The 26,352-nt window shown below is 41.3% G+C and overlaps 1 protein-coding gene and 1 pseudogene across 7 annotated transcripts in view; one reads left to right on the top strand and one right to left on the bottom strand.

Moving 5' to 3' along the window:
* The window catches only part of UGGT1 (UDP-glucose glycoprotein glucosyltransferase 1), a 107,083-nt gene that overhangs the window by 39,400 nt on the left and 41,331 nt on the right, over positions 1-26,352 (top strand). For all 7 annotated transcript variants that reach the window (XR_008522705.2, XM_024243409.3, XM_024243408.3 and 4 more), the window contains 6 exons: positions 2,370-2,489; positions 4,098-4,183; positions 7,954-8,089; positions 12,333-12,464; positions 17,739-17,903; positions 24,936-25,056. Coding sequence is in view for 6 of the 7 variants with exons in the window: in XM_024243409.3 (XP_024099177.3) it covers positions 2,370-2,489; positions 4,098-4,183; positions 7,954-8,089; positions 12,333-12,464; positions 17,739-17,903; positions 24,936-25,056 (760 nt within the window). In the remaining variant the exon portion in view is untranslated. The remainder of the gene's footprint in view (positions 1-2,369; positions 2,490-4,097; positions 4,184-7,953; positions 8,090-12,332; positions 12,465-17,738; positions 17,904-24,935; positions 25,057-26,352) is intronic.
* Positions 8,956-9,820, bottom strand: LOC103889927 (spermidine synthase-like; annotated as a pseudogene).

Below are 26,352 nucleotides of genomic sequence, written 5' to 3'. Positions count from 1 at the left end.
GTTTTTTTTAGAGATGAGTCTCACTATGTTGCCCAGGCTGGACTCAAATTCCTGGGGTCAAGCAATTCTCTTGCTTCAGCTTCCTGAGTAGCTGGAACCATAGGCGTGTGCCATCTTCCCTGACTCCTATTTAATATTCTAAAAATTTGAGACCAGGCACAGTGGCTCATGCCTGTAATGCCAGCACTTTGGGAGGCCGAGGTGGGTGGATCATTTGAGGTGAGGAGTTCAAGACCAGCCTCACCAACATGGTGAAACCCCATCTCTACTAAAAATACAAAAATTAGCTGGGCGTGGCGGTACACGCTTGTAATCCCAGCTACTCGGGAGGCTGAGGCAGGAGAATTGCTTGAATCCGGGAGGCGGAGGTTGCAGTGAGCCGAGATCACGCCACTGTACTTCAGCCTAGGTGACAGAGTGAGACTCTTGTCTCAAAAAAAAAAAAAAAATTTTTTTTTTGGATAATCCAGTCAGGCACAGTGGCTCACACCAGTAATCCCAGCACTTTGGGAGGCCATGGTGGGCGGATCACTTTAGCTCAGGAGTTGGAGACCTGCCTGGCCAACATGGCAAAACCCTGCTGGAGTGCAGGGATGCAATCATAGCTCACCACAGCCTTAAACTCCTGTGTTCGAGAGGTCCTCCTGCCTCAGCCTCCTGAACCATTGCTCTTTGCGGACATGAAGTTGTTTCTGATGTTTTGCTGTTGTAAACACTACTTTAATTAGGCTTTTTTTTCCTCTCTTTTTGTGTATACATGTGAATGTATTTGGGGTAGATACCTGGAACTAGAGTACTTAGTGGTACTGCATGTATTGTGTTGTGTTGTGTTGTGTGTTGTGTTGTATTATATTGTATTGTATTATTGTATTATTTTATTGTATTGTATTGTATTGTATTGTATCATAGTCTCGCTCTGTCGCCAGGCTGGAGTGCAGTGGTATGATCTCAGCTCACTGCAACTTCCGCCTCCCAGGTTCAAGCGATTCTCCTGCCTCAGCCTCCCGAGTAGCTGGGACTACAGGCGCATGCCACCATGCCCAGCTAATTTTTGTATTTTTAATAGAGACGGGGTTTCACCATGTTGGCCAGGATGGTCTCGATCTCTTGATCTCGTGATCTGCCCGCTTCGGCCTCCCAAAGTGCTGGGATTACAGGCGTGAGCCACCGCACCTGGCAGTACTGCATTTATTTTAGAAAAATTAGTACTAATATAGTCTTCAACTTTATTAGATCCAGTTCTCTAAAGTGTCCACATACCAGCATTGCATGAGAGTTCTCTTTGCTCTATATCTTTTTCTATTCTTGATCTTGACAAACTTTCACTTTTTCTGTCCAGCGAGTATGAAATTTCATTGAGGTCTTAGCTCATAGTTCCTAGATTACAATTGAGGGTGTACACATTTCTTATGTTTATTGCCCATTTGGGTTTCTGCTGTATATTTTTCATATTCTTTTCTTTTTTCCAATTTTTTTTTTACGTTTTATTTTTTCCTTTGTTCTTAAAAAGTTTAGGGCTGGGTGCTGTGGCTCACGCCTGTAATTCCAGCACTTTGGGAGGCTGAGGTGGGCGGATCACTTAAGGTCAGGAGTTCAAGACCAGCCTGGCCAACATGGCGAAACCCCACCTCTACTAAAAGTACAAAAATTCCCTGGGCGTGTTGGCGGGTGTCTGTAATTCCGGCTACTCGGGGGGCCGAGGCACGAGAATCGTTTGAACCCGGGAGGCAGAGGTTTCAGTGAGCCGAGATTGCTCTACTGCACTCCAGCTTGGTCAGTAGAGAGACTTCATCTCAAAAAAAAAAAGTATTTCGCTTCTTTTATTTTTATGTCTTTCTTCATTCTTGATGCTAGTCCTTTATTGGGTTTGTAGATTACAAATGTTTTCATCTGTTCTGTGGCTTATCTTTCAGTCACTCATTTTTCCACTCGATCTTTTTATCTTTTTTGTTTTTTTTTTTGAGATAGGGTCTTGCTCTGTTGTTCAGGCTGGAGTGCAGTGGCACGATCATGGCTCATTGCAGCCTCGAACCCCTTGGGCTCAGGTGATCGTCCCGCCTCAGCCTCCTGAGTGGCTGGGACAGCAGCCACCATGCCTGGCTAATTTTTATATTTTTTTGCAGAGATGGGGGTCTCTTATTATTGCCCAGGCTGGTCTCGAACTCCTGAGCGCAAGCGATCCTCCTGCCTTGTCCTTCCAAAGTGCTAGGATTACAGATGTGAGCCACTGTACCCAATCTTTTTATCTTTGAAAATGGTCTTGTCTCACGTGATTCTTCTTAAAATATTTTAAAGTCTTATTGATATTATTGCAGATTTTACTAACTGGTTCCTAATGTGCATGCATCCTGTTGTGTTATTTTTTGTAGTGGGTCAACAACCTGGAGGTTGATAGCAGATATAATTCGTGGCCTTCTAGTTTACAAGAGTTGCTTCGACCCACCTTTCCTGGTGTTATTCGGCAGATCAGGAAAAACTTACATAATATGGTAAGTAAAACTTATTGTCTGGCTGTGAACTCTGTTTCTCCCTTGGCCTAGTCCCTCTTTTTTTGTCATGTGGAATGGTCACTTCTCACCTTTACTAGCTGCTTCCTCCCCCACCCTCCACCAAATACTCTCCCTGTTCACAGGCTGAAAGGGCTTTGTCGTGTACTGACCACTTGTGGGGCTGTGGGATGTAACAGGAGCATTACAGCCGCCCTCAGAGTGTGGGGAAATGCTCATTTTTAACACGAAGGTTTAGACTATCGTTTTAATCTTTTAATTTGTTTTTAATTTTAAAACATTTTTAATTTTTTAATTTTTATTTTTTCTAATCAGCTTTTCCAGATTGAATAAGTTTTCTTTTCATACTCTTCACACCATTCAGTGATGTGTTTGTTTTTATTTTAAGACTTTATATTTTTTAGAGCAGTTTTAGGTTCATAGCAATATTGTTTTATTAGTTTTAAGATAGCTCTTTTTTTACAGTATATTACAGCATATTGCTACTGTTTTTCTTTAATATCTTTATCCCTAAAATTCAGCAGTTTAATTTATTCCCTTAAATAAGGTTGTTTGCCAACTCCTACTTGTTATTCCGTCTTGCACTGCTTTAGAGAGAGAGAAAGAGTGTTCTTAATTGGCCCACTTTTTCCCTCTTATTTCTTTCCCTTCCCTCACACAGCTGGGAAAGAGATAGTGGTAGGGTTAGTGCCAAGGTTGGCCTCCTCAGAACTTGCAAGGAAAATTACCCTCTCTACTTTTCTTCTTGTCTCTCTCTCTTTTTTTTTCCCCCAGAAGGAGTCTTGCTCTGTTGCCCAGGCTGGAGTGCAGTGGCAGAATCTCGGCTCACTGCAACCTCTGCCCCCTGGGGTTCAAACGATTCTCCTGCCTCACCTCCCAGTAGTGGGAATTACAGGCGCATGCCACCACACCTGGCTGATTTTTGTATTTTTAGTAGAGACAGGGTTTCACTACATTGGCTGGGCTGGTTTCAAACTCCTGAACTCAGGTGATCCACCTGCCTTGGCCTCCCAAAGTGCTGTGATTACAGGCGTGAGCCACCATGCCTGGCCACTTTTCTTTCTCTTGAAACCACTTCTTTCCTTTCTAGTCAGAATTTAAATCTCGTTCTGTTTTACCATGTCTGAACTTTATTAAGGGAGAGAATACGTCTAAGTTGCTTAACACATAATATGTGTTTATGTGCTTGCCTGACAGCTGTGACTGTGGTCTAAGAATTAGGTTCTAAGTGAATTCTTAATTCAGAGATCCTCAGAAATGAATATACAAAAAGGCAGGCTCCACTTTTTAAGGTGAGAGAGTTGCTGAACTTGGTTTTCGTTTGGTGTAGTAGAAAAAGCGGCGTCATCACTCTGGAGTACAGTTCCCTTGTTATCAGCGTAAGTCCATGAGAAAATCACCTAGCCCTTCAGTACCGCGTTTTTTGAACATAGAGGGAGGTAGCTTCTATGTATATAAGTCCTCTTTTATGTGGTTCAAGCGTAGCTCGAAAAAGGTTGGCTTCATGTACAGTGACTCATAACATTTTTCTCGGCCCACAGATACTTGAATAAATGTCATTTCATGTGTTCTTTTCCCTTTCTTCAACAGGTTTTCATAGTTGATCCAGCACATGAGACCACAGCAGAGTTGATTAACACAGCTGAGATGTTCCTTAGTAATCATATACCACTAAGGTAACACTGGTATTGATTTGATGATGTATCTAATTTAGCTGAGGTTTTATTTGTCATTTTTAAATGCAAGTCTGGTGCTACTGAGTTGTAGGATAATTAATAGTGCACATCACTAATGGCAGTTTTATCTTCTGGTCAGTATGAAGCCAGTGTCTTTTGGGACTGAGAATTTGCTTCTCAATGAATAGAAGCTTACCACCAATGAATTATCAGTAAATAGCCCATGTAAAAATAGTTTCTGGCTGCAGCTTGCTTCCCAATGGAAGGGAATTTTCCTAGGTGAGTGTCCACATCACAAAACCTATTTCCACTTTCAGCAGAGATATAGAGCATTGCCAATAACTTGTTAGCCTGTCAAGGACTAAACATATACACAGCCTTTTGTAGATGCAAACAGTAACAGTTACTTCACTTGTGTTGCAAAACCTGCCTACAGGGTACTGAGTGGCTGGATTTCCACTGTCCTTTTAAGAACAGTTTTTTTTAAAAATTTTTTAAAGGTTTTACATATAAATGCTAAGATATTTTCACCTACATTCTGAATAATTCTGGTAATTTTACATGTTGGTGAAATTTTAATTCTTAGAAAATGTGAAAATAAAGAAGAAAATAACTCTTCAATAAATATTACTGTGTGTTCCATGATTACTACTGGGCTAAATGCTGTGAATATATATGCCTTATTCTACCTTCTTGGAAAAGATCCTCTGTATACTTTCAAACCCTTTAGGGAGATATGTGATCAACTGCTAGGTTATGTCCTTCTGGTTAGTTATAAGTGCGTTAGGATTTCAGGGAAACAAAAAAAATCATTGAGATATTTGGGAAGCACAAAGGTTTATGGAGAAGTTGGATTTCAGATAGGCTTTGAGGAAAACAGAGGGTTCTGATAGTTGGAAATGCAGAGATTTTGAGTTTAATGACATTTTCATATAAAGCATGAATACATCTGGTTAGATGGAAGAACCTATTACTGGATCACAACCAGAGCTATGTTTTGATTAAAAGAGAAGAAGTTGGGTCGTGGTACACAGTTGGCACTAATACAATATTTCTTGAATTGAGGGACGAGAAGAGGGCATGTGGTCTTCCGATTGCAAAGGCAGGTGAGAAGAAGGCACTTGAACTCCTAGGCAACTGAGAGATTGTGAATAGTTGGAGAGAGCCAGGCATACAGGCTGCTCTTTCCTTCTTTGTAGGAGCTCATGTGGTCCTGCATGTTGGCTGCTAAATATTGATACATTATTATTAACTAAACTCCATAGTTTACATTAAGATTTGTTATTTGTGTTGATGACACAAATGTATGGTGTCAAGTATTCACATTACAATACAGTTTAATACAGATTAGTTTCACTGTCCTAAAAATCTCCTGTGCTTCACTTGTTTAGCTCTTCCTCCCTTCCCCTAAATCTTTGGCAACTATTGATCTTTTTACTGTCTTCATAGTTTTGCATTTTCCAGAACATTCTAGGTTGCAATCATATGGCATGTAGCCTATTCAGATTGGTGTCTTTCACTGAGCAATGTGCATTTAAGCTTCCTCTGTGTCTTCTAGTGGCTTGATAGCTCATTTCTTTTTATCCCTGGGTAATAGTCATTATATAGATATCCCCCCATTTATTTATCCATTCACTTAATTGAAAGATACCTTGGTTGCCTACAAGTTTTGGCAATTATGAATAAACCTGCTATAAACATCTGGGTGCACGTATTTGTGTGGACATGTCCACAGCTTCTTTGGGTAAATACCGAGGAGCATGATTGCTGCATCGTGTGTTAAGAGTATGCTTAGTTTTGTAAGAGTATGCTTAGTTTTGTTCTAAAGTAGCGGTACCATTTTGCATTTCCACTGGCAATGAATGAGAGATCCTGTTGCTCCACAGCCTTGCCAGCATTTGGTTTTACCAGTATTTAGGATTTTGGTCATACCAGTATTTAGGATTTTGGTCATTCTGATAGGTGGGTGGTATGTCATTGTTGTTTAATTTGCTGTTCCCTAGTGACATATGATGTTCAGGATCTACTTATATTTGTCATCTATCTGTATATCTTGTTTGGTGAAGTGTCTGTTCAGATTTTTTGTCCTTTTTTTTTTTCTTCTTTTTTCCCCCCTGCCCTTTTGTCTCCATTTTTAAAACTTTGGTTGTTTTCTTATTGTTGAGTTTTAAGAGTTCTTTGTAGGCCAGGTGCAATGGCTCACACCTATAATCCCAGGACTTTGGGAGGCCAAGGTGGGAGGATCGCTTGAGGCCAGGATTTGAGATCACCATGGGCAACATGAGAAGACCTCCATCTCTACAGAGAACTAAAAAAGAGTAGCCAGGCGTGGTGGCACACACCTGTAGTCCCAGCTACTTGGGAGGCTGAAGTGGAGGATTGTTTGAGCCCAGAGGTTTGAGGCTGCAATGAGCTGATCGTGCCACTGCACTCTGGCCTTGGCAACAGAGCAAGGCCCTGTTGAAAAATAAACAAGAAGAGTTGCATATTTGGTTTACCTGTCCTTTATCAGATGGTTGTTTTGCAAAGATTTTCTACCACTGTATGGCTTGTGCTTTCATTCTGTGAATAGTGTCTTTCACAGGGCAGACATTTTTAATTTTAGTGAAGTCCAAATTAACCAAGTGTTGTCTTTCATGGATTGTACTTTTGGATCTAACATCATTGCCAAGCTCGAGACCACCTAAATTTTATTCTCTGCTATCGTCTAGGAATTTTTGTTTTTGTGTTTTACATTTAGACCTGTGATCCACTTTGAATGAATTTTTGTGAAAGATATAAAGTCTGTGTCTAGACTGATTAATATGCATGTGCATGTCCAGTTGTTCAGCACCATTTATTGAAAAGATGATTCTTTGTCCATTGAACTGCCTTTGCCCTAGTATGTTCAGTGCAAAGTCTTTTTTGCCAGCCCATCTATAGATATATAATAGTATCTCTGTGGTTAATTCCTTTATTTTAAAATTTAAAATCTGATAAACTTTAACCTTGGTTATTGCTTTTTGTCGTGGGACAGTTGTAAACCTTTTTCGGCTTCTCTTTTACCAATAATTCTCGTACTGCATGTGCTAAATGTCATAATCCCCCCCTTTCTGTTTACTTTGAAAGTGTGATAATTTTTATTTCTTCTAGTTTTTGTTTAAAATCAGAAAAAAAAATCTCTTAAAACTATAGCAACACTCTTCATGTCAGTAAAGGAATCTTTTCATGACATGGAAATGGCTTGCTTTGACAGTAGAAAGGCCTAAGCCACATTTGAGAGCCTGCTTTTTTATTAATACTTTGTAAGTGGCCGGGCATGGTGGCTCATGCCTATAATCCCAGCACTTTGGGAGGCCGAGGCTGACGGATCACCCGAGGTCAGGAGTTCGACACCAGCCTGGCCAACATGGTGAAACCCCGTCTCTTCTAAAAATACAAAAAATTAGCCAGGGATAGTGGCCTATAATCCAAGCTACTTGGGAGGCTGAGGCAGGAGAATCGCTTGAACCTGGGAGACAGAGGTTGCAGTGAGCCAAGATTGCACCATTGCACTCCACCCTAGGCAACAAGAGTGAAACTCCATCTAAAAAAAAAAAAAACCCTTGTAAGTGGTGTATGTATACCTTTGCCAATCATGTTAGAGTAGAGTAGGCTGTGAACTGTGCTTTTCACTCAAAGAGTTTTCCTCTGTTAGCTATAATGTATGAGAAGGGTACAAGGATGTCATTCTTTTTAACCATTTGCATTCTTTGACATGTTTCTTTTTCTTCTTTTCCCTTTCCCTCCAGAATTGGTTTTATCTTTGTGGTTAATGACTCTGAAGATGTTGATGGGATGCAAGATGCTGGAGTGGCTGTTCTTAGAGCATATAATTATGTTGCCCAAGAAGTGGATGATTATCATGCCTTCCAGACTCTGACACATGTACGTTTTTGTTCAGAATGGCAAATAATTTTTTCAGATCTAACTTAATAACAATGTATGGCCATTGTACGCTAGGCAGCTGGGGTGTCTAGAGCTCAGGGGTGGATCCTGAATTTAAAAGTCATGTCTGCTGCAGTGTATAGAGATGGATCTGAGGAAGGGCAAAGCAAAGTGGCAGGGATGCCAGTTGATGAGCTGCTGCAGTGATCTCCATGAGAAGTAATGGGGAAGGTAGTTAGCAGGGCTGCGGAGAATGAAATAGGTTCAAAAGAAGTCACTCAGAATAGTAAGTATTTTATACTTTGTTATTTTATTCACTTTGTCTCTGCTTAAGGTTTGCTTTTGTTTGTTTGTTTGTTTGAATATATCTTCCACAACGGCTACCTTAAAATTTTATTTATTTATGTACTTTTTGAGACCGGGTCTTGTTGTGTTGCTCAGGCTGGTCTCAAACTCCTAGGCTTAAGGGATCCTCCCATGTCAGTCCCAAATAGCTGGGATTACGGCTGTGCACCACCATGCCCAGAGAATAAGTATTTTAACTCTGCTTTTTAAAGTTTTTATTTATTTATTCATTTATATTTTTTATTGTTATAAGTACACGTGTTTGATTGAGGGGGCCACAGAAGACAGAGAGATGGTACTGTACACAGCTAAAATGGGCTTGGAGGCCGAATGCCACACAGAGACAGACACAGAAACAGTCCAGCACTCAGCAGGGAAGGCTGGGCAGTATTCTGAGGCTTGTAACACTTGGTTGGCAGGTGACAGTCAGCAGGGGATTTGGCCTAGGGCTGAAGGGGCCCACGCATCCTGGAGGCCCCCAGATCTGAGATCCCGGGTGGCATCTGCTGTGGCGCCTGGGCTCAGCTCACATCATTCAGGGACTTGCAGGCAAACTGGGGCAGTATGAAGGCAGCACTGTACACGTCTGAGCAGCTGCACCTGCTCCACCTGCTGCCGTGTCACTTGTTGCATGGGCTTCTGGAAGTTGGTGCTCGGGTTTTTGCTGCAGAGCATGAAGCCAGTCTGGCCACTGGGATAGGTGGGGACAGTGCAGTAGGCGTGCACCACCATGGGGAAGAGTGACTGGCAGAACTACCATGTCTCCTTGATGAGGTCCAGGTGCAGCCACTGGTACTCACCCTGGCAGCAGAGAATGCTGTCCTTGTTGAGGGCCATCTTCATGAGTGGTAATAGGATTCCTTGAAGAGGCTTTCAGCGGATCCCAGGAGTCAGTGATCATAATATTGAAGGCATCCTGGTTCTGTTTCACGAAATCAAAATTGTCACTCATATGCAGGATCAGCTTTGAGCTAGAGTAGCCAATGGCCGTACCCGGCAGGAATTTCTTAAGAGACCTGAGTGCCATCCTTTTCAGTCTATCGTCGGACCACAGACTCCACAGAGGGGTGCTTCACTACCTTGTGCAGGATGCCATCTTTGTCCCCGATGGTCAGCACCTTTTGTGGGATGGGGTGGTTGCTGAGTGGCAGGTTGATTCTCATCTAGTAGGAGAACTTGTCCCTGTCCATGCAGGGGATGATGCCATCCAACACCAAACACTGCTGTAGGTCTTACTGTGGAAAACAAGGATATCCTGGGAGCGTGAGCGCTGGCAGTGGAGCAGCTGCTCCATCTGTAGCAACAAGGCTTCCCTGGGCTCAGGCTGCAGATCTCATGGAACCAGCCCTCCTAAATGGCAGCGTGACCATTGAAGCCAGGCTCCATGTCTCCTGGGCTCTGCGGCCTGAGACTGCAGGCTGTGCAGAGCCATATCACAACAGGACCAGCTTCACCCACCACCCACTGTTTATTTTATTTTATTAAAAATTTTTTTTTAGAGACAAGATCTCACTGTTGCCCAGGCTGGCGTGCAGCAGCGCAGTCAGGGTTTACTACAGCCTTGAACTCCTGGCCCTAAGTGATCCTCCCGCCTCAGCTTCCTGGAATAGCTGAGACTACAGGCATGCATCACCATGCCCAGCTAATTTTGTTGTTGTTTTTAGTTTTTGGTAGAGATGATGTCTCACTATGTTTCCCAGGCTGATCTCGAACTCCTGAGCTTAAGCAATCTTACTGCCTTGGCCTCCCAAAGTGCTGGGATTTTACATGTGAGCCACTGGGGCTTGGCTGCTGTTTTTTATTTCAGAAATGAAGTACTACTGCTCACTGTAAAAAGAATTCAGGCCGGGCGCAGTGGCTCACACCTGTAATTCCAGCACTTTGGGAGGCCGAGGGAGGCAGATCACCTGAGGTCAGGAGTTCGAGACCAGCCTGGCCAACATGGTGAAACCCCGTTTCTACTAAAAATACAAAAATTGGCCATGTGTGGTGGCTCACGCCTGTAATTCCAGCACTTTGGGAGGCTGAGGTGGGTTGATCATTTGAGGTCAGGAGTTTGAGACCAGCCTGGCCAATATGGAGAAACCTCATCTCTACTAAAAATACAAAAATTTAGCTGGGCACGGTGGCTCATGCCTGTAATCCTAGCACTTTGGGGAGGCCGAGGCAGGCGGATCACGAGATCAGGAGATCAAGAGGTCAAGACCATCCTGGCTTTAACACAGTGAAACCCCATCTCTACTAAAAATAAAAAAAATTAAATGGGCATATTGGCGGGTGCCTATAGTCCCAGCTACTCGGGAGGCTGAGGCAGGAGAATGGCATGAACCTGGGAGGCAGAGCTTGCAATGAGCTGAGATCGAGCCATTGCACTCCAGCTTGGGTGACGGAGTGAGACTCCATCTCAAAAAACAAAGCAAAAATTAACCAGACTTAGTGGCAGGCACCGTGTCTCAGCCGCCAGAATAGCTGGGATTAGACGCCTGCCACCACGCCCAGCTAATTGGGAGGCTGAGGCTGGAGAGTCTCTTGAACCCGGGAGGCGGAGGTTGCAGTGAGCCAAGATGGCGCCATTGCACTCCAGCCTGCGTGATGAGTGAAACTCCGTCTCAAAAAAAAAAAAAAAAAAAAAATCAAATAAATAATACTGGGGTCAATTTAGATTTCTGTGTCTCTCCCCTCTCCCTTTCCTATTCCCTCCTAAACATCGTGGATGTAGTTTTTATTTCAAGGACTACTTATAAGTGTTGAGATTTTTCTCTTTTTTTTTTGAGACAGTCTCACTCCATCATCCAAGCTAGAGTGCAGTTGTGTGATCTTGGCCCACAGCAACCTCTGCCTCCTGGGTTTAAGGGATTCGCCTGCTGCAGCCTCCTGAGTAGCTGGATTTACAGGTGGGCACTACCATGGCAGGCTAATTTTTGTATTTTTAGTAGGGTTTCAGCATGTTGGCCAGGCTGTTCTCGAACTCCTGACCTCAAGTGATCCACCCGCCTCACCCTCCCAAAGTGCTGGGATTACAGGTGTGAGCCACCATGTCTGCCTGGCCTATTCAGATTTTTCTTAACTAATGTATTTTTTCATTTGACACTTAACAAGACTGAGCTGATTCTGGCCAGGCGTGGTGGCTCACGCCTGTAATCCCAGCACTTTTGGGAGGCTGAGGCGGGCGAATCACAAGGTCGGAAGTTCAAGACCAGCCTGGCCAGTATGGTGAAACCCCGTCTCTACTAAAAAATACAAAAATTAGCCGGGTGTGGAGCGTGTGCTGTAGTCCCAGCTACTCAGGAGCCTAAGGCAGGAGAAGCGCTTGAACCTGGGAGGCGGAGGTTGTAGTGAGCCGAGATTGCGCCACTGCACTCCAACCTGGGTGACAGAGTGAGACTCCGTCTCAAAAATAAAAAAAAAGAATACTTAATTTCCAACCTAGGAAGCCATCTTAGTAAGGTATATGGAAAATGAAGAATTGCTAACATGTCCCAATTTGACCTTTCAAGAAAAATAATCTGCTAGGCGCAGTGGCTCATACCTGTAATCCCAGCACTTTGGGAGACTGAGGCGGGTGGATCACCTGAGGTCAGGGGTTCAAGACCAGCCTGGCCAACATGATGAAACCTGTCTCTACTAAAAATACAAAAAATTAGGTGGGCGTGGTGGCAGGTGTCTAATCCCAGCTGTTCTGGAGGCTGAGACAGGAGACTCACGCGAATCCGGAAGGCGGAGGTTCAGTGAGCCGAGATTGTGCCATTGCACTCCAACCTGGGTGACAGAGTGAAACTCCGTCTCAAAAAAAAAGAAAAATAAGTGTATTTTCCTCTAAATTCAGAAAAATGTGGAATAAACACTTTGAAATTTGAGCTTAAAAGTGTAGTTAACCAACTGTTTTTTCTTTCTTCAGATCTATAACAAGGTGAGGACTGGAGAAAAAGTGAAAGTTGAACATGTGGTCAGTGTCCTGGAGAAGAAATATCCGTATGTAGAAGTGAATAGCATTTTGGGGATTGATTCTGCTTATGATCGGAATCGGAAGGTAAAAAATTTCTTTGTGTTTCTTATTTGATTGCAACATTGTACTGTCCTTAACCCCGTTTGGGGGCTTTGGTTAATAATGGTGAATGGTGGTTAAAGTGTTTCAGTACTTAGCATTTAAAAGTTTAGAAACCAGATCACTTTTCAGTGTTTGAAAAAGTTTTTATTTCAGTCTTGTGAAGATATGACTGATTTTTAACTTGCTTATTAACTTTTAAATAGAAAAACAATTTTGTTTTCAGAATGCAATGGTAGTACTTCCATGAAGTTTGCTCTGGATAACATCTGCTGGATGTATAGAGCCAGGAAACAATGTACAGCTTAATATATATCATATTGGCTTTATTTAGTTATTTAGACTAAGGATGGAAATATATTAAGAAATGTAACAGAATGGCAAAGTATTGTAGTAATAAGGATATAATAAGAAAGTTTAACCTTTTTTTACTTAAAGGTAATCTTTTTTTCTTTTGAGACATTAAACACAGTAGAGGGTCTTTACCTATTGCAAGCACAAATTGTTGAAAATGTGTAATAAGGAAAGGAGTTAATATACATTTCTGAAACATTCTGATTTTAAACATATAAAAATACATTTATTTACCAGTGGTTCAATGTTTTTTCTCTTTTTTTAAGGAAGGATTTTTTTTTTTTTTTGTATAAACAGCCTTTGATTCCTGTTTTAAGGTCTGAGCTATCATCTGTTTATAAATGATATTCAGCATGAATTGTTTGTGAGTCCTGTTTCATCTGATACAGAATCCTTGTAGATTTTTATAATCTCCCTCCCAAGTCTTCTGTAGTTGTTTGACAGACACCCAGTTCAACATCATTTGGTTTTAGCCTCTCATCTTTGTGAGTTTTCTAGTCATTCAGTTTGTTTTAGTGGGAAGAGTAACCTTCTTTTTGTACTCATATTTTATTGGTTTACATACTATTAAATCATTTCACTAACAGGAATAGTTGGTTTGGGAACAGACACAGCTGATCCTTGGTAAGCAGATAGCTCAACTGGGGGGAGCAAAAGCATGTGGGCATCCTATTCCCTGTATCTAAAATGCTGCCTTTTACTTATTGAGAGGCATTTTAGTGTGGTTTATGTGTAATACCAAAGAAAGAATACTGGACACCTCTCACATTTTCTAGATATCTTTAAGGTCAGTTGTTTTTAAAGGTCAGTGTGACAAAAATAGTAGCAAGTTAAACTTTTGAGTTACTAAGTTAGACTAGTTTATACTTTAGGATTGTCTTCAAACAACTATTCAAAAATATGTAAAACCCTGCAACTACTGTGTATGTTTGCTTGTTAATGGTACTTTTGCCACCTCACTGGAAAGTTTTAAGTAGAGGAGATAAACAGTTAAAAATTATGTGTGATCATAAGGCTTAAGATAATTAAAAACAAAATCACAGGTCAAAAAAAACCAAAAAACAAAATAGAGGCCAGGTGTGGTGGCTCACGCTTGTGATCCCATCACTTTGAGAGGCTGAGGTGGGAGGATCACCTGAGGTCAGGAGTTTGAGACCAGCCTGGCCAACATGGCAAAACCCCATCTCTACTAAAAAATAAAAAATAAATAAAATAAAAATAAAAAAATATGTGGGCATTCTAGAGAATAGCTCACCAGTGTAAGTATTCAGCATACTTTAATAGCTGGTATTTGTTAATCAGATAAATTAGTTAATTGGGATTGGTTGAGAGATCTGCTCCTGTAAGTCGATTCAGGTTTTAGAGGGAGAGAACAAAATAATCTTTAGCAAGATCAAAACAAAAGAATTTAACAACTAGAGAAATTTCTGAATTACTTTAGAATAAGTAACAAAGTTTTAGTTTTTCAACAGTAGTGTTGAGTAATTGTGCCAGTCCTAATACTAGAAAGTTGAACAAGATGTGGTATGAACTTGGGCAGTTCACGCAGCCTCGTTGGGGGAGACAACAAATGAGAGCACTATGGTTTTGGTGATGGTGAGGTTCTGAGTGTTTGCACATTGTATGTGGAGGCTCAGTGGCAGCTGAGCTAGATGGCAGCTAAGCTGGATGGGCAGCTCTGCTAGTTTGGGACAAGCTGATTGTGGAAGGCTTCCTGGGTATAGTGACAGCTGCCTGCTCTGTGAATTCAAGTTCGTAGAGGGACACATATTTGTTATATGTGTAAGCTGTTGTTGAATACAAGACGAATTAAAATACTAGCTCTGTACCAGCTCTTTTAGAAAGGTGAATTCATACCAGGAGCTAGAAGGTCTTTGAGCAAGCCAGTCTGCCTGTTTTCTTTCTCTTTTCTGTTTTTGATTCTGTGCTTTAGTTCACTTTAAGATATATCCAGTCAAACTTGGAATTGAAGCTGGGAATGAGATCTACGCAGTGTAGCCTGAGAAGGGTTACCACTATTATTATTATTATTATTATTATTATTTTGAGACGGAGTCTTGCTTTTGTCTCCCAGGCTGGAGTGCTGTGGCGCCATTTTGGCTCACTGCAACCTCTGCCTCCTGGGTTCAAGCGATTCTCCTGCCTCAGCCTCCTGAGTAGCTGGGATTACAGGCACTCACCACCATACCTGGCTGATTTTTGTACTTTTAGTAGAGATGGGGTTTTACCATGTTGGGCAGGCTGGTCTCGAACTCCTGACCTCAGATGATCCGCCTGCTTTGGCCTCCCAAAGTGCTGGGATTACAGGCATGAGCCACCCTGCCCAGCTGGTTACCATTATTTTATTGCAGCCTTCTGTCCAGTCACTTATCTTTTCTGGGTTTTTAAATAAAATAATATTGCTATGGGTACCTAGTAACTACTTTTCTCCCAGATAGACACAAACAGCAATAATAGTACTCTGTAGAAAAAGAATTTAATTGAAATAAAAGAAAAAGAAGGCCACTTTGAGAATATGAAAGTTTTGAGGGACTTTGTGGAATTTTTTTTATATTTCATATTTGGAAACTATTTGTCTCATTTTCTCTTATCCTGTTGAAGAAAAAGTACCAGTAGCTTTTTATTGTGGATGATTACTATATCAAAAGTATTTACTTGAAAAATATTGAGTAGAGTGGACAAACTGGGGAAAGGGGTATTTTTATATCTTTACATGTGTCGAAATCTTGATTGTGCTGAAAAATTGAATGAGAGTATCACACACCATGCTCCTTAGTTTCCTAGACTTGGCTGTCTGTACTGATTAGAGGCTCTTCTGTATACAAACAGGTCATATTATTTATATTTCATCATTTAATTGTCCAGCTATTTGAATAGAAGTACTCTCAAGGCAGGGATGTGGAGAGTATCCCAGAAGTCCTAACAATCTAATGACTAATGAGATTTTTGTTTTTTTTTTAACTACAGGAGCTTTACCCCTATACAAAAAGTCCAGTGAAATGGAATCTTTTGAAATGGTTAATTTTAGGAAAAATGGCTGCTTCTAATAAATGTCATTGCACTTGTAAATCTGTTCCTTTTGTTACAGTGCAGCTATGATATCTTCTATGTCTGAAAGAAGTAATTATTTTAAAAAGTAGGCAATGCAATTAAAGTAGAAATTTTAAACTGACGAGAATATAGTCTGATAGGTATATATTTATATCTTTCAAAGCCAGTAAGATAATGACATTAGGAAAAGTTCTAACCTACACAGGCAAACACTTTACCTTTAGCATATTATCTTCGAGTCCTTACTAATCTCAGTTGTTTGTGAGTGGCTCAGTATAAAACTAACAAAAATTAATGTTTGTTAATTATTTATCATTATTTAATATTTTTAGTTAGCTGTTGATAGAAAATTTGTCCATATGAATTTTCAGTTTGGCTGTTTGATAATTGTGCTGCATTCTGTTATTTGGTCTTGTGAACTATTTCTGAGTGGTGAAAAAGGAAGCTACATAGTCCAAACACCTCCCTGTCACTCCTGACTTCCACTCAGTTACTGTTTGCAGAGAAAACCAATGTTATTTATCTTATTGTCACTTGGAATTATAATGTAAGTTTTCCAGTCTTGTTTTAATTGGTTGACGGGGATGATTTTCAAAACTAAAGTTAGATGAAAGTTGAGTTTTAATGGATATCTGTGAAATAGTTGAGATGCTAAAGAACAGAATTAACATGGTAAGAGTTTTAGGAGTGATATTTAAAACATTTAAACTGTGATGTAGAGAAATGGCTGAAACCAACCTAGAAGGCTTTTTAGGCTGTGCCATGTTTTAGGCCGTCAGTTTCTGTGCCATTACCTGTTATTGTGCTTGTCTGATTAGAAAGTAAGCAGTCTGTTACCGATGACTCGGATTAGTTACCCAATGGGAGTTCTTTTCTACTGGTGCTATCTAAAATGGTTATAAATAATTAAATTCTGCTATTTTCAGAAAATGGCAATTACAAGGTGTGCGATAGACATTTGTAAAGTTGCCCACTTTACATCTTGGGTGGTAATACAGTTTTTACTCTGAAAAGTTAATCTGAGGGATGAGTGCCTGTGTTGACAGGAAAAATGTCCGTCTTAGGTACATTTGCCGTTTTGTTGCTCCAGTATTTTCTGGCCAGTGAACCTCTTTTGTCCTGGAGAAGGGAAAAGATTAGGTGTATTGTGTCTTAGAGCAGTTGTTGAGCACTGTTTCCCCACAAACCTTGTTTTGTTTTCTGCAGGTGTAATTTCTTTGTTAGTGATATGGACCCTTACTTAGAATTGGGTGCAAATATTTACCTCAGGCTTTTTGCATAGAGCACTTATAATATATGGTAGCAAAACCTGTGCACCTCATTTTGGCAGCCCATGGTCACATGTAGATTTTAAAATGGAAATTAATTAAAGATTTAGTTACTTGGTCATAGTTGGCAGGTTTCAGGTGCTCAGTAGTTACATGAGGTTAGTGACTACTGCATTGGACAGCACAGACAAGCACAGATAGAATATTTCCATCATTGCAGAAAGTTCTGTTGTATAGTGCTGACCGTAGAATATGTAGTTCAGTTTTGACAGCCTGTGCTACACACACACACATACACACACACGTACATACACATACACACATACACACACATGCACTTCATAATTTGCAGCTTTTGTGGTTTTGTAAAAACTTGAACTCAGTAATTCAATCTCAGATTTACATAGTAGGATATTAACTTTGATGTCATTTTTCATTTTTTTAAAAAGAAATATCTTGAGTTATTTTTTCTTGACAATATTTCTATTGATTGTTGTTAGAACAGGCATGTAAGAAAAATATGCTCTGTTCCATTTGTCTCACAAAAGGCAAAAATATGCTGTTTTTGTGGTTCCTTGTGTTTCAGGAAGCAAGAGGCTACTATGAGCAGACTGGAGTTGGACCTCTGCCCGTTGTGCTGTTCAATGGAATGCCCTTTGAAAGGGAACAGCTAGACCCTGATGAGTTAGAAACCATCACAATGCATAAAATTCTGGAGACCACCACCTTTTTCCAAAGAGCGGTGTACTTGGTGAGTCACATTTCAAGGCTGATTTTTTAAAGAGAACAGTTGGCTTATATTTTTTGTTGCCTCTATAGTAGGCAGTAAAATTCTTAGTATCACTATTTGGGAGGCTGAGGCGAGAGGATGGTTTGAGGGTAGGAAGTCTGAGACCAACCTGGGCAATATGGCAAGACCCCATTTCTAAAAAATAAATAAAAAAATTAGCTGGGCTTGGTGGTGCGCGCCTGTAGTCCTAGCTACTCAGGAAGCTGAGGTGGAAGGATCGCTTGAGCCCAGGAGTTTGAGGTTGCAGTGAGCTGTGATTGCCCCACTGTACCCCAGCCTGGGTGATGGAGTGAGACCCTGTCCCATTAAAAAAAACAAAACAAAACAAAAAACTATATTCTATATGTCACTTGTAATTGGTTTGCAAACTTTTGGCAAGTCCTATGATGAAAATATTCATAAATCTTCTATATATGGTAATTTAAATAACTAGTATTATTGATTTCAGGATTAAATGTTTATTTTAAAAATTGCAGGCAGTTCTAAGAAACATTTATTCTATTTGTAGGGAATTTTGGCTTTGGAGAGACTCAATATTATTTTTCATTTACATATAAATATTAATATATATAGTTCTTGAGATATAATTCAGACAGCATAAAAGTCAGCCTTTTGAACGGTACAATTCAGTAGTTTTTATTCTCTACACACAGTTATGTAACTACCACCTCTAATTTTCAGAACATTATCACCCCCGAAAGAAACCCCATATCCAGTAGCAATTACTCCTCTCCATTTTGCCCATTTTGTCCTACTCCCTGCCACCCTGCCATTGGCAAACACAAACCTACTTTCTGCTTAATAGATTTGCTTGTTCTGGACATTGTATACAAATCAAATTTGCAGAGAACAGGATGATATTGGACAGATAGCTTGTTGCTCAAAACCCCAACTAATCATGTGGTTGGTCTTTCTAGTGTTACCAGCCCCCAACCTGAGTCATTGCATTAGCACAAACTCTTGGGCCCCACTGTGCATCACCCTGTAGTATAAACCATCATGTGTGTTCTAAGGGGCTCACCATGAATGACAAAGACACTCCTATCACTGGATTTAGAGTTTACATCCCAGAAACTAGGGTCAGCCAAATTATTTACCACACACTGCCTTTTCTCTTCCCTCCTCTCATTCTGGAAATATGCATATGTTGGTACTCTCTCATGTCCCACAGATCTCTTTCTTTATGTTCCTCAGACTGGATAATCTCAGTTTATCTATCTTCAAATTCACTTATTCTTTCTTTCGTCAACTAAAATCTGCTATTGAGCCTCTCTAGTGAATGCTTCATTTCAGTTATTATAAATCCAGATTTCTATTTGGTTCTTTTTGATAATTTCCTTTGGTTTATAGATATTATTTGGTGAGATGTTGGTCTTAAACTTTGCTTTGGTAGACATGGTTTCTTTTAGTTCTTGAATATATTTGAAATCATTTATTAAATTCTTTTTCTAATTAAGTCCAATGTTTGGACTTACTCAGAATAATATGAACATAATGTAAGAATATACATTACACATTTTACTTATATAATAGTAAGAATAGTATGTCTTGGCCTCTTCTTTTCCTGAGTGTACACCATACTTTTTTCTTTCTGCATGTCTTTTTTTTTTTTTTTTTTTTCTGATACAGGGTCTGATACAGAGCGAGAGCTCTGTCACCCGGGTTGGAGTACAGTGACATGATCTTAGCTCACTGTGGCCTCCAACTCCTGGACTTAAATGATCTTCCCAACTCAGCCTCTCGAGTAGCTGGGACTACAGGTGCATGCCACCATACATGGCTAATTTTTGTATCTTTTTGTGGAGGTGAGATCTTTCTGTGTTGCCCAGGCAGGCCTCAGGTCGCGAACTCCTGGGCCCAAGCGATCTTTCCGCCTTGGCCTCCCACAATGCTGGGATTACAGGCATGAGCCACCATTTCTGCATATTTAATAATTTTGTTTTTGGTAACTAGGAATTTGAAATAATATAATATGACACTTCTTCACCATACCAGGGTTTGTGTTGTTCTTTGTTGTTGTTGTAACTGTTATTTGTTTAGTGACTTTCCTGAACCAATTCTTTCTTTTATTTTCTTTCCTTTTTTTGAGACAGAGTTTCGCTCTGTTGCCCAGGCTGGAGTGCAGTGGTGCCATCTCAGCTCACTGCAACCTCCGCCCCCTGGGTTCAAGTGATTCTCGTGCCTCAGCCTCCCGAGTAGCTGGGATTACAGGAGCACACCACCACGCCCAACTAATTTTTGTATTTTTAGTAGAGATGGGGTTTCACCACATTGGCCAGGCTCTAATTTCAGAACATTGGTCTCGAACTCCTGGCCTCAAGTGATCCACTCACCTCGGCCTTCCAAAGCGCTGTGATTACAGGCATGTGCCACCATGCTCGGCCCTGAACCAATTCCTTAACATCTTTTTCATGTGTGGCTTCTGAAGTTTCAGCTTGTTTAACTTACTGGTCAGCTGATGAATGAACAGAGATTTCCTTCGATGCATGAATTCAAAAAGTCTCCCAGTTTTCCCCAAGGGTCTCTGTTGTGTTGGGGCACACTTTCCACACTCAACCAGGCAGTTGGCAACTCTGCCTTAGTCTTCCATTTTTGCTTGCACAGAGCCCCAAGGTTAGAGGCAAGGGTTTAAGGCCTTCTAAGATTTTCCCTGGGCATTCGCATACCCCTGGGCATGATGCTTATGGTCTTTCAAATTCCAAGAAGTTTGTCAGAGCTTTTCAAAGTCCGTTATGGACATCCCATTCCCCAGCCTTTTTTTTCTTTTGTTTTTTGACCAGCTTTGTGTTAGCCCATGTGTTATCTGCCACCTCAGGCAGCTAAGATGTTAAACAATTGCCCAGTTGTGTTTGACAGATACCCCCAGGGAAAAGGCTGTTGGCACTGAGTGAGGTCTGGTTCAGCCCAAATAAAGAGAACCCCTGAGAATTCTCTAGTGTCCTAGTTGTTTTATTTTGGGGCCATTGATTTTCAAGGCTTTGTGCAGCTGGGGAGATGTAAATAGTAGTGGGGCAAATTAATTGTTACAAAGGTCACTTTCCTTACCAAAACTTTTTTTGAGACAGGGTCTCTCTGTTACCCAGGCTGGAGTGTAGGGATTACGATCATAGCTCACTGCAGCCTTGAACTTCTGGGTTCAAGCAGTCCTCCTGCCACAGCCTCCCAAGTAGCTGGGACCATAGGTGTGTGCCACCACATGCAGCTAATTTTTATATGTTTTGGAGAGTTGGGATTTTGCCAGGTTGTCCACGCTGGTCTCCAACTCTTGGGCTGAAGCAATTTGTCTACCTCGGCCTCCCAAAGTGCTAGGATTATAGGCATGAGCCACCGTGCCTGGCCAGTATTCCATTATAAAAAATAGGCCGGGCGCGATGGTTCATGCCTGTAATCCCAGCACTTTGGGAGGCCGAGGTGGGCGGATCATGAGGTCAGGAGATTGAGACCATCCTGGCTAACATGGTGAAACCCTGTCTCTACTAAAAACACACACAAAAAATTAGGCCGGGTGCGGTGGCTCACTTGGGAAGCCGAGGTGGGCGGATCATGAGGTCAGGAGATCGAGATCATCCTGGCTAACATGGTGAAACCCCGTCTCTACTAAAAATCCAAAAAAAAAAAAAAAAAGAATTAGCCGGACATGGTGGCGGATGCCTGTAGTCCTAGCTACTCGGGAGGCCGAGGCAGGAGAATGGCGTGAAGCCAGGAGGCGGAGCTTGCAGTGAGCAGAGATGGCGCCACTGCACTCCAGCCTGGGTGACAGAGCGAGACTCAAAAAAAAAAAAATTAGCTGGGCGTGGTGGCACGTGCCTGGAGTCCCAGCTACTCAGGAGGCTGAGGCAGGAGAATCGCTTAAACCTGGGAGGCAGAGGTTCCCTCTGGGAACCGAGTGCAGTGAGCCGAGATTGTGCCACTGCACTCCAGCCAGGGTGACAGAGCGAGACTCCGTCTCAAGAAAAAAAAAAATAATAATAATAATAATTAGCTGGGCGTGGTGGCACATGCCCGTAATCCCAGCTACTCGGGAGGTTGAGGCAGGAGAATCGCTTGAACCCAGGAGGCCGAGGTTGCAGTGAGCCAAGATCGTGACATTGCACTCCAGCCTGGGCGACAAGAGTGAAACTCTGTCTCAAAAAATATACAAATAAAATAAAATAAACATTTACTTCATTCCCTAGTATTGGACATTACTTCTACATTTTCACTAGTTACAGACAGTGCTACAGTGAATATTCTAATATGTATATACCTTTGTTCATTGTCTTGAAAAATACCAAGTACTGGAAAATTCGAACTAAATGCACTACAAAAAGATGTGTTATCAGCCAGTTGTGGTGGCTGATGCCTGTAATACAACACTTTGAGAGGCTGAGGCTGGAGGATTAGTTGAGGCCAGGAGATTGAGACCAGCCTGGCTAACGTAACGAGACCCCATCTCTACAAAATAAAAAAAAATTAGGCAGGCATTGTGGCATGCACCTGTAGTCTGAGCTACTTCGGGAGACTAAGGCAGGAGGGTTGCTTGAGGATTGAGGCTGTAGTGGGCTATAATCATGCCACTGCGCTCTAGTCTGAGCAACAGGGCATGACCTTGTTTCTTTAAAAAGAATTAAGAGATATGCTATGCCAGTGGTATGAAATTCAAAACATAGAGATGTAAATGAAGAGAAACGTCTAGCCATACACTCCTGTCCTGTACTATTCATTTCTTCCTCAAGACAACTACCGTGTGTGTGTGTGTGTGCGTGTGTGTGTGTGTGTGTGCGTGTGTGTGTGTGTGTGCGTGTGTGTGTGTGTGTGTGCATGCATGTGTGCATGTGTGTGTATACAAGGGCTGGTCAGAAGGTGTTACAATTATTTTTTTAATTAATAACTTTTTTTTTTTTACAAATGTTTATTCTTATATGTACAACAGGCTTCAAGACAACACTTCATTCCAGCTACAGGTGGCAAAAGATGCTATGGCAGGGAATACAGATGTTTAAATATGAATGAAATCAAGGGTCACCATCTCCTCAGGCACAAGGCACAGCTTACTTGCTGCCAGATTTTTTTTTCTTTTCTGTTTTTGAGACGGAGCCTCGCTTTGTCACCCAGGCTAGAGTGCAGTGGTGTGATCTCGGTTTACTGCAACTTCTGCATCCCAGATTCAGGCGATTCACCTGCCTCAGCCTCCTGAGTAGCTGGGATTACAGGCGCCCGCCACCATGCCCGGCTAATTTTTGTATTTTTAGTAGAGACAGGGTTTTGCCATGTTGGCTAGGCTGGTCTTGAACTCCTGACTTCAGGTGATCCACCCACCTCAGCCTCCCAAAGTGCTGGGATTACAGGCATGAGCCACTGCACCCAGCCCAGATTTCTTAATTTCACCTGCGGCCAGGGGGCCCTTCCCCATAGCCTTCGATTTTAGCTCCTATTTTTGTTTCTTCTGCTCCTCTTTTTGTTTCTGCTTGAAAGTCTTACATTCCTCGTCCATCTCCTTGGCCTGCTTCTTGGGCTGTTTCAGCAGCACCTTCACAGCCAGACATGGCGCCTGCCACGCCTTCCCCAGGCCCTGCCACCCTACTTTTAAAATTTTTATAGACTTTGCCAAATTCCCCTCCTTGAACTAGATGGGCTTCTAATTGGAGTCAAGTAGATTTATAATACTGACCAAAGTTGTATACATGAGCCAACATGTACAGTGAGCCATCTAATATCTTTGTCTTTTGATTTGTATGGTTGGTTCATATGCTCCTTATTAAATAGCTACAAATAATGTCTAATTGGAATTATTTAGACTTGAATGTGTATATTTGATTCACATCTTTTATCTTGAAAATGACTTCAGGTCAGGCACAGTGAGAGAGGATCTCTTGAGCCCAGGAGTTTGAGACTAGCCTGGGCAACGTGGTGAAACCCCATCTCTACAAAAATACAAAAATTAGCTGGGTGTGGTGGCACATGCCTGTAGTCCCAGCTATTTGGGAGGTTAAGGTAGGAAGATCCCTTGAGCCCTGGAGGTCGAGGCTGCAGTGAGCTGTGGTTCTGATTATACTACTACACTCTAGCCTGGGTGAAAGAGCAAGACCTTGTCTCAAAGGAAAAAAAGAGAAAATGACTTTAAAGTATACTTGTGTGTTAAATATTTTAAATTTGATAAATCTGCACATTTGCACAGTTGTTGACACATGGCTCTGAGATCACCTTCAAGAAGTATAACTATTTCTGTAATATTAGCTGTGCAAAAGGGAAGAATAAACGACAAATGATTTCTTATCCTCTCATTGTAATTCTGACTCTGGAGATGTAAGGTTACTTAGATGGCTGAGATTGAACAAAGATGGGAGTGGTTTTTATTACAAAGTATATTAACTGCTTGAGAGAAGACCTTTGGCTTTCTCTTTTTCTTTTTTTTTTTTTTTCCTTGAGTCAGTCTCACTCTGTAGCCCAGTGCAGTGGCATGATCTTGGCTCACTGCAACCTCTGCCTCCCAGGTTCAAGTGATTCTCCTGCCTCAGCTTCCCGAGAAGCTGGGATTACAGGCATCTGCCACCATGCCCGGCTACTTTTGTATTTTTAGTAAAGATGGCATGTTGGCCAGGCTGGTCTTGAACTCATAACCTCAAGTGATCTGCCTGCCTCAGCCTCCCAAAGTGCTGGGATTACAGACGTGAGCCACCACTCCTGGCCTGGGTTTGCATTTCATAATCACTTTGCATTGGCTTTGTGAGTTTGAGTAAGTTATTTAACCTTTCTGTGCCTTAGCTTCCTCATCTTTACAATGAATGTCAACAATATCTGCCTCACATTGTTGATAGAGGTAGAGATGCTGTAGGTGATGTGCCCAGGTATACGTGGCAGTGACGGACCAATAACAGAGTAACTTCTGTCTTAACTATTATTAGCACAGAGGAAGCCATTTATAAAGTTAATAATTTTTTGGTTCCTAATGAATTATTATTGCTAAAATTTGCTTTACACTCCCCCCTCAACCTCCTTTTTTTTTTCTTGCAGGGTGAACTGCCCCATGATCGAGATGTGGTAGAGTATATCATGAATCAGCCAAATGTTGTTCCACGAATCAATTCTAGGATTTTGACAGCTGAACGAGACTACCTGGATTTAACAGCGAGTAGTAAGGAGCATTTCAGGAACAACCTTATGCTTTTTTTGACTTGTGCTTCAGAATCTTTACATTTTTCAGATTTTAATATTCTGATTATCTTCTGCAGTGTTCAGAAGATAGCCCAAGATTGTGACAAAATTTTATGTGTAAACTCTTTGCACCTTTAGTTCATAATATGAGATTCTAAATTCACAAGAGTTTCCTCCTAAAGAAGACAACATCTTCTGGGCAAAACCCTGTGAACTTTGAAAAATATTTAGTGCCATTTAAATGCCAACTAAACAGGCAGTAGATGATGAGAATGGACCTGGATTGTTTGCTCCCCTAGTCATAAAGCAGTTCTCTTTCTTCATCCTCATTCTAGAATCAGTCAGCCATAATGTCAACAAATATCTCACTGAATTTCACTCTGAGAACTTAGGAAGGCCTTTAGCAGCTTCATCAAGATATGATGTATATGCCATAAAACTCAACCTTTTAAAGTATACAATTCAATGGTTTTTTTAATGAAAAAACCCCACAAAGTTTGTGTAGTCATCACCACTGTCTAATGATACATCATTATCATCACCCCCCAAAAATTCCCCAAAATTCCCCAAAATTCCATGTACCTATTAGTAGACACTCTCTGTTCCTCCCTTCCCCTATCCCCTGGCAACAACTAATCTACTTTCTGTCTCTATGGATTTGCCTATTCTAGACATTTCATATAATTGGAAGCCCTTTGTGCCTGGCTTGTTTAATTTAACATGTTGTTAAGGCTTATGCATGTTGTTGTGTATGTCAGCATTTCATTCCTTTTTATAGTCCACTTTATGGATAGTCCACATGTATCTGTTCCTCAGTTGGTAGACAGTTGGCTGTTTTCTGCTAGAATACCTTATAAGAGCCAAATATGTTAAGCCCAGGTGCAATTTGTTCCTTGTGCCTTCCTTGAGATTCTGAGGCCTCTTCAGCAAACACCTGGAAATAAGATGGAACTGTCATCACTAGCCCATGAAATCTCACTGGGGAAGGAAAGATGTATGTAATGAAGTCATAACCAGCTATTTATTGTTATAGTTGAGTATAATGAACATATCAATCTATTTATGGTTGTTAATGCACTATCTCTAATAGACTTGAAACTGAAAGTTTGTTTTAGGTAGAGGAAAAATACATGTATATACACACACACACACACACCCCTATACATAAGCACACACACACTGAGGAAAAAGTATAAATATAGGCTTATATTTGAGAAAGAAACTACCTAGAAAGTGAGCTTTTTCTTCACAGCTGGGTTTTCCTTTCTTCCCTGAA

The sequence above is a fragment of the Pongo abelii genome, chromosome 11 (genome assembly GCF_028885655.2).
Source record: "Pongo abelii isolate AG06213 chromosome 11, NHGRI_mPonAbe1-v2.0_pri, whole genome shotgun sequence".
Taxonomy (NCBI): Eukaryota; Metazoa; Chordata; class Mammalia; order Primates; family Hominidae; genus Pongo; species Pongo abelii.
Note: the sequence above shows the minus strand (reverse complement) of the source record. Positions and strands in the feature narration are given on the sequence as shown.